This window comes from Protopterus annectens, chromosome 7.part1, assembly GCF_019279795.1.
Source record: "Protopterus annectens isolate FY-2018-M chromosome 7.part1, PAN1.0, whole genome shotgun sequence".
Taxonomy (NCBI): domain Eukaryota; kingdom Metazoa; phylum Chordata; order Ceratodontiformes; family Protopteridae; genus Protopterus; species Protopterus annectens.
The window spans coordinates 440,901,201-440,915,572 of record NC_056740.1 but is presented as its reverse complement, the minus strand read 5'-3'; the positions used below and the strand labels follow the sequence as shown (position 1 = coordinate 440,915,572).

Genomic DNA, 14,372 nt, shown 5'->3' with positions numbered 1-14,372 from the left:
CCATGTAAAGGAATCTAAAATGAGTACTCAGATTTTACATTCACGGTATATATTCTTCATTATCTCTTCAATATATTTAGTCATTTATTGATCTGTCAGTTATTGCAGGTTTTTAAGATTATAAACTGCTAACAACCAAGTGCAGAGATGATTTGCTTACTTTATGACTGTAGAGATCGGGGCAATAACCAAGTGCTGAGATGATTTGCCTACTCTGTGACTGTAGGGATCGGGACAATAACCAAGTACAGAGATAATTTGCCTATTCTGTGACTGTAGGGATCGGGGCAATAACCAAGTGCAGAGATGATTTGCCTACTCTGTGACTGTAGGGATCAGGGCAATAACCAAGTGCAGAGATGATTTGCCTATTCTGTGACTGTAGGGACTCGGGCAATAACCAAGTGCAGAGATGATTTGCCTATTCTGTGACTGTAGGGACTGGGGCAATAACCAAGTGCAGAGATGATTTGCCTACTCTGTGACTGTAGGGATTGGGGCAATAACCAAGTGCAGAGATGATTTGCCTACTCTGTGACTGTAGGTATCGGGGCAATTAGGAACTGAGCTAGGCTCCTCAACAGTCTCCTGGATTACATGCTTACTAACCACTTCTGATCCTATATGGTATAAGGTGGGCTTTTACAAACTCTGGAATGCTTCTAAGACCCATTTTTGATACGCAGTACAAGTCAGCTTACTTGGCTGTACTTTATATGATTTATGACTAATTGGCTATCACTGCAGCCTTCTTATGATCAGTACTGGGTCAAGCCACTCTGAGCAGCTGCAAACTATTTTCATCATGTGTCTGACCCCTTCTTGGTATCTTATCTTGGCAGTACAGTGTGAAATGAATTTAGAGTTTTCTCCCCAGGCCTCTGCTGAAAATGGGCTCCTACCCAGTTGGAGTTTCCCAGTAATCAAAATTAGTAAATAAATAAATAAATAAATAAATAAAAAGTACACACTTGGGTAGATACTAATATATCCTAAAATAGCTCCAACAGAAAAAATAATTAAAATGGAAAAAATAAGAGTCCAGCAAACCAGGATATATAAAAATTATGCAAAAATAGCACATATGGTGGCATGTCGAATGAAACTGACAATACATATAAAAGTAACGAGTAACAATATGGATCATTTAAAATGCACAAATATGCACAGTTTCTCAGCAGTATTTGTCCATAACCAATATTTTGTTTAATGCTTCTTTTATCCCTGGGTTTTATAATGATTTCAAGACTCGCATATCCTGTTTTTAGAAGAAAATAATGCACACATTACAACTGACCGTGAAGTAGACATTATCGGTTACTTGCACTATTTAGGTTTCTAAGATGATACGTATGCATAACTACACCACATTATATTGCATTACATTGAATAGCTGCAACACTAGAAAAAGACAGGTTGTCTACTACTAATGCCCAATATGTGCAATTAGTATCTTTCTGATGTTACTGTACCTTTTTTATTCCAAAACTGAAAGGATTTAGTGCTGACCTAGGAAAACTTACTTCAAACATACCAACACAGTAGCTTGCTTTGGAAGTTCCTTACCTTTACATTTAAAAACTTCTTTCTGCGTACATGCAAATCTCAGTTTGACCACAGAATGCAAATGCATACATAAATATTTAAAAGCTCCTGAACAGATAATTTCTCCTTTAAACTTTGCCATTGCATACATACACTATAGCACTAAAAACAAGGTATGTTTCTGTGGACCACCTAAACATTTATTTTTCAAAGTCAGGGCAGCCTAAGTATTCCATGATCTGGTGCTGCTCTTTTAAAAATAAATAAAAACAAGTGAGATATTTTGAAACTTTTCCTGTTCAAAGTGACCTTTAGAAAACTTACTTATGTACAAGACAAGGGCTGGCAAAGTGAAGTGTACCAGTATGCCAACTCAAATAGTTTTCTTTTCTTTATTTGTGGTGTGTTTGATGTGAAAATTGTAAGAAATACTTACAGTCAGCATCTGCAAAAATAATGTTCGGATTCTTCCCTCCTAGCTCCAAAGTTACTCTTTTCAAATTACTTTTTCCAGCTGCTTCTTGGATCAGCTTCCCAACCTTTAAAGAAATTCAGAAAACTTTTACTCAGAGTGCATTCAAGCAGTAAATGACGCAGTCAGCACTACAAATCATTGTAATGTGGCTATGAAACAGTTAAAACAGCTTTACCACTCAGGACATGAAAAGGCACTGATATGGCAGGACGCATTTCATATATGGAGCGTGCTGCATTAAGTTATATAGTCTTTCTGAGAACTTGGTAACTTTACTCATGCATTTAAACACAGCACTCATGAACAACAAACGTTAAACATGTATCAGTTTTTAATTGTGAATATGACAATTCAAAACTCACAATGCAGCTGCCATTTAATTTCATCAGAATGCTACTACAGGTATGTCATACACACACACACACATACACACACACACACACACACACACACACACACACACACACACACACACACACACACACACACACACACACACACACACACACACACACACCTATATTTAGATATACATACACACACACACATGTGTCTATGTAAAATAGTGAAGGACTGTTTGGTTGAAATATGTTCTGTCGACTCCATTTGCTCGACAGAGTAGCTGATCAAAGTTTCTGGTGCAAGATTGACATAATAATGGGGATGGGAAATATAACTGGATCTTGGGGTCAGTGTATATATAAGTAATTCTGAGGAAGGTAAATCAGGTTTGATAGGCCTTACAGATGAGGAGGTACCCAGAAGCAGCTAATGGTTAGCTGCGGGAGGCAGAAAAGTGAAAAAAGTATTTTTCATTGCTGCCTTAATTATCAAAAGCAAATCCTCAGGATCCAAAGAGGTCTTTCTTCCTTTATATTCCTCCCTTATTATTCCATTGATAAATTGTAATATACCAGATTAACAAATCATGTGGCTGAACAGAGTGAATACTAAACAGGGGGTTGAATTTATGGTATTGTTATGGTACAGTAAAGTCATAAAATGGCATGCTTTCATATAGACCTTTTTATACTTAATGTCTTCTCAAATTATCTGAATGCCACTGACAGGTGCTGAAAACATGTTATGTTTTAGTTAAGTTTTCATTGCTATGATGTTTGGAGGCTGACTCATTGTTAAAATTATAACCTCAGTTAAATAGCAGGATACCCTTCAAGATGTTCTGTTTCATCCTCTCTCCGTAAATCTACGGATTCATCCAGCTTTCTTTATAACTGCTGAGAGTATATTTCAATCTCGGCTCTTTTTATTGCTGTAGGACCTCAGTATTTTACCTCTAGGTTTACAATTACAACTTTTCATTGCTTTTTCCTAAGTATATAAAATTATGTTGAAAGTTTAGACTTATAATAAAACTATGTCTTTGATAAATTTCAAGCCAGAACTGCATTTCTTCCTATTTACTCTTTGCCATCCAATAACACATGCACAAGTTGCTTTATGCAGCTTTGCTTCAGTTCTAATTACTGTTGCTATATTTCAATATTGTCTCACTCTTCACCTCAGAAATATAGAAAACATACTTTATGATACAAGACTTCAAGCATTTTAGTGCTTTTGTCTCACCATACTGGACAATGCTGAAAGTCTGCTTTTACAAACAATTTCAGTCTTAGGTGTTTTGATCATTTTCAAACAATATTTATTATTTATTTATTTTATTTCCATTTGTTTACCAGGAAAGTCCGACTAGGCCTAAAATAGCTCATTTTCAGTGTAAGCCTAGGGAGAAAAGCTCCACAGAGTACAATGTTGTCACGTTACAGTAATCATATAATAATACACAATGTGTACTTGTACTGTACAAGATTCATACAGGATACATGTTGAGAAATTAATATGAGGTAACAAATTGTAGAAAAAAAACAAGGCTAAAATATGAATTTAGTTTAAATAAGATGTACATTAATAAACTGCTGAAACAAACTAGATAAAAAGTTCAAGGGCTGTGGAAGCTGTTGCCCAAGGTGGTAAATAGAAGTGGGTAAGTGAAGGAGAAGAGACAGCATTGGAGAAGGAGAAAGTTAGGTAAGGAATAAGGGTGGGATTGAGATAAGTGAGGGGTTTGGAGAAACCTGCCAATATAATGCAACTAACCAGGATTGGTGCAGGAGCAAAGCCAAGTGTTATTAAGCTGTCCCCTCAGCAGTTGTTTGAATTTGGTAGTGTTGCTAGTGTTGAGTATATTTTGAGGTATGTCATTCAAGGCTTTGGCTAGTTTGTATGAATACAGGGAATCCCTTTAGCAATTATTTGACTTAGTGACCTTCAGAAGCAATTTATTAGATGACCTTAAAGTTCTGCTGCTAGAGTAGGGCTGTACTAGGTTACTAATAGATGGACACGTGTCTGGGTGATGCGGGATAGAGTGGATTAGAACTAGTTGGCTAAAGGTTAAAATGTTGGGAATTTCCATCCAGTTGAGTTGGAGTAGTATCTTGCAGTGATAAGTGTTTGCCGGTTGGTTGGAAGCACTTCTAGCTACTTTATAATGGCAGCTTTCTAGTTTGTTTAAGTCGCATTTTCTTAAGTTAGTGAAAATGGGTGAGGCATATAAAAGGGTGGATAGACAGTGAGTTCTGCAGAGGGCATGTAAGGTGATACAGTTAGAAAGGGCACCCACTTTATTCTGTATAGGGAACCTAGTTTGAAATGGACATTCTTGATAACTAGGGCTAAGTGTTTATCAAATATGAGATGCTTGTCAATGATGACCCCTAGTAGCTGTGTATAATATACTGGTTCAATAATGGTGTTGTTAGATGAATAAATGGTGAAAGTAGTAGGATCAATAGTTTTTTTGCTACTGGAGAAGAGCATTAGTTTTGCTTTAGAAGGGTTAAGAATCAGTTGTGAGCTGGAAAGGTATTTTTCTATGTCCACAAAGGATTGTTGGGTTTTACTGAGAAGAGCATGAAGGGAGCAGAGCAGAGCATATGAGGGAGGAGTCATCAACATATTGAACAAGTGTAGCATGTTGGGTGGCTGTGCAGAGTCTGTTTGTAAATATGTTCAAGAAGAAAGGACCAAGAATAGATCCTTGGAGTACACTGACTGAGACAGATAAAGGAGACGATAATTAATTTTGCCATTTAACTGCCTGTTGATGGTCAGTTAGGTAACTAATGAACCAGATGAAGGTTAAATGAGAGAGGTTAAGACAGGCTAGCTCATCAATACGTTTTTGGTGGGAAACTCTATCAAAGTCCTTTGATAGGTCAGGCAATATAGAGGATGTGAGTAAATTGTTGTTCCTGTGTTGGCTGATTGTGTTAATGAAATTAATCAGGGCTACTGTAGTACTATGGTTAGGTTGGAAACCGTGTTAGGTGGGGGATATAAAGTATTTTTCAGGAGATGGTTGAGAAGTTTGGTGTGAATACATTTTTCCAGTGTTTTTGCTGTAGGGAAGAGGATGGCAATGGGTGTATAGTTAGAAAAATCTCTGGAGGTGCCACCTTTTTAAAGAAGCATTACATGGGACACTTTCCATTATGTAGGCACATATTGTTCAGTGATGGACCAATTCATAAGGAGGGATATTGGGTAAGCAATAACACCTTCAGTGAGTTTAAAATATTTGTTGGTCAGTTGGTCAGCAGCAGTAGAAGAGTGTTTAAGTTTGGAGATGAGTTTTTTATGTGGTGAGTTTGTATGTGGTGAATGTCGAATGAATCAGGGTTTGTTTCTAGTTTTATGGATATTGACAGTTGAGAATTGTTCTCATTTTTTCCTAGTGATGGTACAGAGTTAACAATATGATTGTTAAATTGAGTTACTATGTTGTCAAGGTAGTTTGTTTTTGCTGGACTTGGGGTAGTGGCTTGACCAGGTTTGAGCAGTTGGTTTAAGGCTACCCAGAATTTTATTGGATTATTTTAGTGCCTATTTTGGACAGTTGTACAGTGCTGTTTGTTTTTTTTGCTAAATTATGAAGTTGCTTGGAGGTTTGAAGGGTAGTTGGGTTTTTCTAAGAGCTGGTGATTATGCCATGCTTTGTCTCTCTACCTGAAGAGCCTTTTTGTGTCAGAAGAAAGCCAGGGAATGTATCTAGCTTTTATGCATGTTCTCCTAAGAGGGGGACTTCACCTATTTAGAATGATGAGAAGTGTGTCATTGAAATATTGAACTGCTAGATCAAGGTGGAAATGTTTTAGGGGGGACCAGTTGACTTGTTGGAGAAGTAAGATAAAAGTTTCAGGAAAAAAGTTAGTTTTGTTGTGGACTAGTTTGTATGTGATGTCTCTAGGGGGACACGATAGCAGATAGGTAGGTAGGTGATCATTCAGGCTGTCTGGAAGACAGCCTGAACCATAAGAGTTTGTATTAGTATTTGTAAGGGTCCAGTATAAGATAGTTGTTTATTACTATGTTTGTCAACCCTGGTTGAATTAAAAATTAATTGAGTGAAGCCATAGAGGTTAATATAGTTTGAGGGGTTGTTAGAGGAGAATATGTCCCAGTCAAGAATAAAATCTCCTATTATAATAGTTTCTTGCCTTAGGGTTGAAGAGCACCAGGTTAGGATATTATCAATAGTAGATGGGATATTGCCTGGGGGAAGGTTGATGGCTTTAATGGTAATATTCTTGTTTGAGTTTATTTCAAAATGGGTGATTAATATTTTCATATTTGAAATGACTGGGGACCAAATGTCAAGGTGTTCAAGTTTAAGATTATCTTTATATAATATTGCTACACCACCATAACACTTATGAGGCCTATCTTGTCTTTGTATATTGTATCCTAGGGGTAGGATTTTCTGATTCAGAATGTGTGTTTGAGCCAGGTTTCAGTTAAGATGGCTATATGTGGTGAGTAGTAAGCTATAGCTGCATGGAATACAGAGGTTTTATTTTATAGGCTTCTTAGGTTAAAATGTAATATTAAAAAGGTCTGAGGCATTGTACTTCAAGTTATTTGTAAGTGGTGAGAGAGGTGTAATTGCAGGGTTGGCTGTCTTTGGGTGGGGAGGTGGGTTTGGATTGGAATGTATGTCTCCACTTAGTAAGATTTGAGTAGTCAGTATAGGGTGTAGGTGCATAAGTTTGCAAAATAGTCTCAGGAATTTGTGAGTAGCATTTTTATTGGAGTTTGAATGAGATGAGTCCTGTGATAGAGTTATTAAATAGTTGAGGTGATAAATTAAAACTGATTGGAGGGGTAGGGGGGTGTAGACTGGCTGGGTCAGTTGGGGAATGAGTAACTGTGATGTGTAAGCTGTGACAGTATGTTAAAAGGTAGGTGGATAATAGAAAGGTTCTTAGTGTGGCGAGTAGAAACAGCATGTTGGTTGGTAGTGTTTTCAGTATGTTTGAAGAAGTCTAGAATATTTGTGGATGGGTGGGGTTGAACTGAGCAGAGAAAAGAACTGGCTAGCTTAATTAAGTGTGTGGTTGAATAGGTGGGTGCTTGATTGGATAATTTGGATTGGATAGGACTAGGAATGGGTGTGTATGAGGGAGTGTTTAAATCTAGGGAAAGTTGGGTGGGTGGGAATGGGGGTAGGGTAGGGGCGTGGAGTGAGCCCAAGTGGAGCCATTGTTGGGACTTTGCCATTTCCTCCACTGTAGTGTGATCTTGGAGCTGGTATATTTAAGGAAGGGGGGTATGATGAAGCCCACCAGTTTATTTGTCTGTCAATTTTTTTTGTTGGCTCAGCGATTTTTTTTCCCTGGGAAAAAAATCCCTGTTCTGGCCATTTGACATTCTGTAGTTTTGGTTATTCCATGTTGATGTAAGAACATTCACTCTTTTGACATTTTGACATCCTAATATAGATCCATGTATAGGGATAGTGTATCTTAACAGTTCTGATTTGGCCAATAAAAAGTGCCAAGCAAATGAGAAAAAAAATATGAAATCCTGGTAAATACACTTTAGCCATGAAGTACAGACTGTATACTGTCCCTTTTCACTCATGGAAGACCAGAGTGTTACATATGAGTCAGTGATTAGTAACTTCAATGTACATTTTGTGCCAAAAAGAAATAAAACATACAAGAAAGGACATATGCTTCTGTAAATGTGTAAAGCAATTTATGAATGCAGTGAAGTGTTTGTAAGGTGACTGAATGATTTGGCAACAAATGTGGGCTTAATGGCACAGAAGATGAGTAAATAAGAGACAAAAATGTTGTTCAACTGGCTGATGTAAAAGTGTTGCCAAACTTATAGCTTAAAGGTTGTCTAACATTAGAACACATAATACAAATTGACTGAGAGGCAGAATTAGTTGCAAAGCAAAATGCTAATTTAAACATGATAAATGAAAGGTGTGATAAAATACCAAATTAATATAAGGCTCCATAAAAAGCATAAAGCTAATCAAGTTAAGTGAAGGTTTGAGAAGCAGAGTGAGGGAAAGCTTGGCAAACAATTGCCATAATAAGCCAAAGCAGAGGGCAGAAAGGCTGGGAGATGTAAAATACTAAAGCACTGTGCTATTGTTTCTAAAACAAAGTAAATTAAAGATATTATTTTTGAAAAACTAAACTAAAAATAATGTCCAGAAAGCATTTTCCTGGGTTCAGTCACTACTGCGTCTGATGCTGGTGGTGAGTTTCTAATTAAAATTTATATTAATGCAGTTCCTGTGAGTTTCAAGATTGATACAGCGTCTGACGTTACTGTGATAGTATATACTACATATAGAAGTTTCTTGAAGTTATCTCTAGTTGCAGGTAACAAAACTGTAATTTGTAGTCCTGCAGGCAAACTCAACTGCATTGCTAGACTTCTACCTTTGTCTGAGTGGAAGAGGCCCAAGTTTGAGTTCTGGGTTTATATGCTAGAGGTTCTGTACATAAATAATCTGCTCAGCTGAGCTGTAACATGTGAATGTGCACTTAAATGCCAAAATTGATTAAGTCAGTGTAGATTTGTTTGGTGAAGCTGGTCTTGTGGATTGTGAAACTTTAATGATTAGGCTAAAATCAAATGATGTTCTAAATGCCCTGACCACATCTAGTATGGTAGTATCTCCTATGCTGTCCAAAGCAGAGATAGAACGTAAGTGAATGCAAAGCCCTGACATTACTGAAAGTATAACTGAACTGACTGAGTGATGTGATCCCATTGTCCCAATAATTAAAATAATGGTCAGGTACAAATGTGTGTTGATTTAAAATGCTCAGTGATGCATTTATGCGTGAAATGTTTGTTCTATTTGCATTAGAAGACATACCACCCAAGCTTGATAATGAAAATGTGTTTTCACTGATAGATGTGCAAGTCACTCAGTGTGTCTTGCTTATCTTGGTCTGACTTTTGACACTATCCTCTGTACTGATATTATTGAAAAGTTAGTCAGTATTAATACAAACACCTGTATTGTCCACAGGATTGTAAATTGACTAACAGAAATCAAGTTGTAAAATTTGCTGCTACCATCTCTGACATAAATTTATAACTGGTGAGGTACCACAGGGATCAGTTCTGGGGCCTTCTCCTGTTTGGCATTTATTGTAATGTCATCCAAGCCAAGTGTGGTTAACAAAGTTTGCTGTTGATTGCAAGCTGGGCATTGTTCATCACTCATCTACTGATACTAAACTGCTGCTACAAAGGCTGCAATATTCACATACCTGGTACACTGAAAATAGTCGCAAGTTAAATGCAAAAAAAAAGTGTAGCATAGTAGTGTTCAGTAAAAATTTGTTTGAACCACCTGGATTTATGTAGTACTCCTCTTCAGACAGATATGGTCATAACTGACCTGGATACATATGTGGACATCTTTCTCTCTTATTTGATCATCATGTTTCCACCATAGTCAGGAAATCCACCTATCTGGCTCAGTTAATTTCCAAAGAAATATCCTCAAGATCAAAAGAAGTCATCTTATCACTGTACTCTTCCCTTATCTGACCCATCATTGAATACAATGTCTTCTTTGGTGTGTACAAATCCAAATATATCACTCAACAGGAAATGCCCTGATGGTTTTTTAACCAAGAAAATTAACGACCTTAAATCCTTCAACAATCCAGACAGATTAGCACAGCACTCTTTAGTCTCAGTACTCTACCAGCTGGTCCAAAGTGACATGTATCTTACTTTTTGTTGGGAGGGTGGCCTAATGATTAAGGTGTTTACCTTGCAAGCACAAGGTGCAGGGTTTGAGTCTCACAAGGGACAATTGGCTAGGCTTAAAATGGCTCACAAGGGCAGTTAGCTTAGTGCAAACCTATAAACCTATGAAACATCCAGTCCTATTTGATCACCTACTGCTTCTCAAAACCAGTAGCGCTACAAACTCCCATACTAGGGACCTAAATCTACACAAAAAATAAACAAGATTTATGGGAGGGATAGGTTTCTATTTGGGTCTATATTACTTTATTGAAGACCCTATTTAGTGAATCGTTATTTGTTGAACCGACTTAATCAAAAGCTAAATTAGCCGAAGTATTTCTTCAGTGAATTTTTTGCTTGGGAAAGAAAGTAGTTGACCATCATCAGGAATTTGCTCTTTTTCCCACTGTAATGCGATCTTGGAGTTGGTGTATTTAGTTAGGGGTGTGTGGGGGTGACCCTTCTATTTCACTATGTTCCTAGCTAACAGAATAAGTTACCACTATGTGTGAAGCAAAGTCCTACTCTGTCTACCTGTATTGTTATTCTTGATGACTGAATGGATATATTTGGATTTACACAGGTATTATCATGTATGATAGCCTTCTTTGATTTGGGAGATGGGATCTATTAAGTGCCTGTAAAGGGTGCCATGTCTTCTTAAAGGACAGTGTGGCTGGGCCTGGTTCCTGTGATCACTTGCCTAATATTGCTCCAAAGTTCCTATGCTTGTATGATGCTTCTAGTGGAATCTGACAAAATATTGTTAGATAAAGAAAGTCAAAAGCAGACAATGTTCAATACTCTAATGGGAAGGTTCTTGTTTTAAATGGCTGCCATTTGGCATACCCCAGCACATGGAAACCTTCAGTTTACTATGACTGATCTTCTCATTGGCTAGATGGTGCCGTTGTTATGGATGACATCCTGGTTTTTGTTCCAGATAAAGAAGTGCATGATTCAAAATTAGAGTTAGTGTTTCTGTCTGTTAGAAAAAAATCTAGTTTAATGTTAAACCAAAGCAAATGTTACTTTGGTTAAACATCTCCAAGGTCTATTGGAATCAGATTAGATGCCAGCAAGGTCAATGCAATAGTTGAGTTAAAAAATCTATCCCATGTGGTTGAGTTAAGAAAAAGTCCTAGGCATGGTAAGTTTATTCTCAATGTCTCGACAGTATTGCATCTTTTATTAGTCTTGTTAAAGAAAAAAATATATACCTTAAGCATGAGGGATATGTACAAGGCCAGGTGTTTGGTAATGTAAAAGAAGTGTTCCATGCGCTAGCATGCTATGATGTCACTAAATCAATAATAGAGAATGCTGATAGTGGCACATATGGCCTAGGTAAAGAATTAGCCCAAATGGGTGAATAAGTGTTATGTCTTTTTGCCTATTGCTCCAGAGTACTAACCTATAGCGAACAGAGATATTTGCAAATTAAAAAAGAATGCCTTGAAAATGTGTGAGCAAGTGAAAAATTCCCCAGATACCTACTAGAGGTCAAATGTTTACAACTCCGCACGACTGCAATCCATTGTTTTCAATAATCAATAGACATTAAACAATTCACTTGACAAAGACAAAGGGCCACCAAGGTATTAAAGACTGCTAATAAGACTGACAAGGGTCTATGCCAGAGCAGCCCATAAGCCTGGGAAACTAGTTGCTGCATATATGTTATCCAGAAATTCTACATCTGACCAACTGTTATCTAATACTTAAGTTGCTTCTACCTAAAGACAGAGCATAATGAAGAAAACTGGACCAGTATTGGCCAAGAGACTACATAGCTTAAGCAAGAGGAACATTGCAATGGCAAAACTATTGGACACAAACCAAATAGCTTGTGAATAAGTACAATACAGTCAAAGAGCAGTTATCAGAACTTGATGCTTTGATTTTATGTCAAGGAAGAAGTGCAGTACCCTAATCACAGGAAGAAGTGCTACATCCAATACACAAAGGTCATCAGGATTTCATCAAATGTCCAGAAAGAGCTAAATGCCAATGTGAGGACTAAACACCAATCATAATATCATAAACCTAGTGTCAAAGTGTTCATCCTGCACTGTATGTAAACTATTGCAGAGAAACGGGCCACTGTTGCCAATACCCTTACCCCAAGGTCAATGGCAAAAGCTAGCTGGTGACTTATTTGAGTCAGAAAATCAAGTCTACTTCTTAGTTGTACATTATTACTGTCATAACAAAGAAATATTTATTTATATTTATTTTATTTATTTCGATTTTATTTATATCAGAAGTCCACTGGGGAAAGAGTACCCATTTTCAGTGGGCCCCCCGGGGAAAAAAAAAGCAAAACAGTACAATCAAGGTTACATACAGTAATAATACAATGTCACAAATACACAAACAACAAGGAATATGTTGTGAGATGCAGTAGGCACACAGTATACATTACATATACATACATAAATAAAAAAAGTAATGTCCACACGATAGAAAGTAGAAAAAAAAAAAAAAAAAACTTTTTTTTTTACATATGAACAGTATTTACATACTTACAGTCAACTGAAAGTCAGCTATAACCATATATATAGGGAACATAGAGAATGAAATTAGGTATATAGTAGATTGGTGCTTGAGAATAGAGGTCAAGGTGGAAAAAGTTTCTAGGATTTATACTGGGTGAAAGCAAGGACATTTCCATTTGGAGGATAAGTGTAAGAAAAGATGTACCAACCATGACTAGCTCAACACAATTATTAAGAGGTTCAAAACAATGTTCTCAAGGTATAGTCTATATATTGAACCAGTTACTAACAAAGATATGACATTTATGTTGTTTCATTAGTCTGTTAGTAACTATGGTTTAATTCATACTATAACAAGTTCTAACTATCTGCAATCAAATGGTGAAGCTCAGAGATCAGTAAAAACTACTAAAAATATACCACAATAACCTGATCATCATACAGCTCTTATTTCATATGGAGCTGCACCACGCAGTGCCATGAGAGTAAGGCTTTTACAGCTAGTGCTTTGAAGACAAATACAAACCCAACATGTCAATGTTAGAGTCAAAATCTCAGCCTAAGGTTATTCCGCATAATGTAGTCAAACAAAATTCCCAAAACGTCAAGGCTTTGTAGAAAGCATTTTAAACCTGACATTATTCTGCACATCATCTACCTGTCATTCAACCAGGCCAACCTGTCTGCTTAAAGTCGAAAGGGGAGAAAAAGTAGAACAGGAGAAGTTTTTGCATGCTGAAAACTATAAAACAATGATCCTATATGGTGCAAACAAAGATGGTATCATAATTAAATGAGCTAAAAGACATAAACTTTTGGTTCCTGATGACTCTCAACCTGAATGCCATATTTCAGACAGACAGCTGAACCAGTTGAGAATAAACAGACTGTTGTCCAATAAAGCTGTACCTGTACTTACAAAACATCTTCAATTGAACATTTCAAGCAATGGTGGAAGTTCAAGTCTAACAGCTCTCAGTGACAGACCGTGTCCTATCCAGCCAAAATAATGAAATGCAACTTTCTCTGGTCCCATTGCTTTGTCTTGACACTGTAAAAATTCTAATGCTTTTCAAAACAGTCTGTCTCAGAGTTTTCCTTCTACAGGTTCTCATTCTCTTTCTAGTTCCAGTTCTGTCAATCAAGTGACCAGGAGTGGTTGAGAATTTTTATTTTATTTTATTAATTTATCCTTTGCTGATTAGGTTAATCTCACTAGGCTAGTGGCCTCTTTTCAGGTGAGACCTAAGGTTGTATTTACACAACTAAGGAACATTTTGCCAGAGCATGGGAGAACTTACCCTACCCTTGGTAATCGGGGGAAGAGTATGTGTGTTACACATCCTGACTTCCTGTTTCCTGTCCAGGCATGGAGGCAGCCAGGAGGAACAAGGAAAAAACATGGATGATTCAGCCTTTGCTGAAACTGGATTGAAAGTTGCTGAAAATGTCATTGAAATGGTAGAATCACTGCCAGAAGTTTTTTTTTCTGATGATGTGGGTGCAGAAAAAACAGTGACATTGGAGAAGAAGAAGAATGCAGTTGAAACAGAGATGAATTCAGAGGAAAACTTTCAGAGGATATTGTTTAAATGGGAGACAGTTACCACTGAAAAATGCATAATTGCAACCATCCAATGTGTGTGTGTGTGTGTGTGGGGGGGTTGTGGGATGATTATTTGGAAGAAATTATAAACCAAAGTGATCCAGAAAAAGGAGCAACAATTTCATGGAGTGACATCATGGAAAAAATAAAA

General features: G+C 37.1%; 1 protein-coding gene across 1 annotated transcript in view; it reads right to left on the bottom strand.

The window, feature by feature from the left end:
• The window catches only part of ALDH1A2 (aldehyde dehydrogenase 1 family member A2), a 445,853-nt gene that overhangs the window by 111,439 nt on the left and 320,042 nt on the right, over window positions 1-14,372 (bottom strand). The window contains exon 8 of the mRNA XM_044078904.1: window positions 1,982-2,084. Coding sequence (XP_043934839.1) covers window positions 1,982-2,084 — 103 coding nt within the window. The remainder of the gene's footprint in view (window positions 1-1,981; window positions 2,085-14,372) is intronic.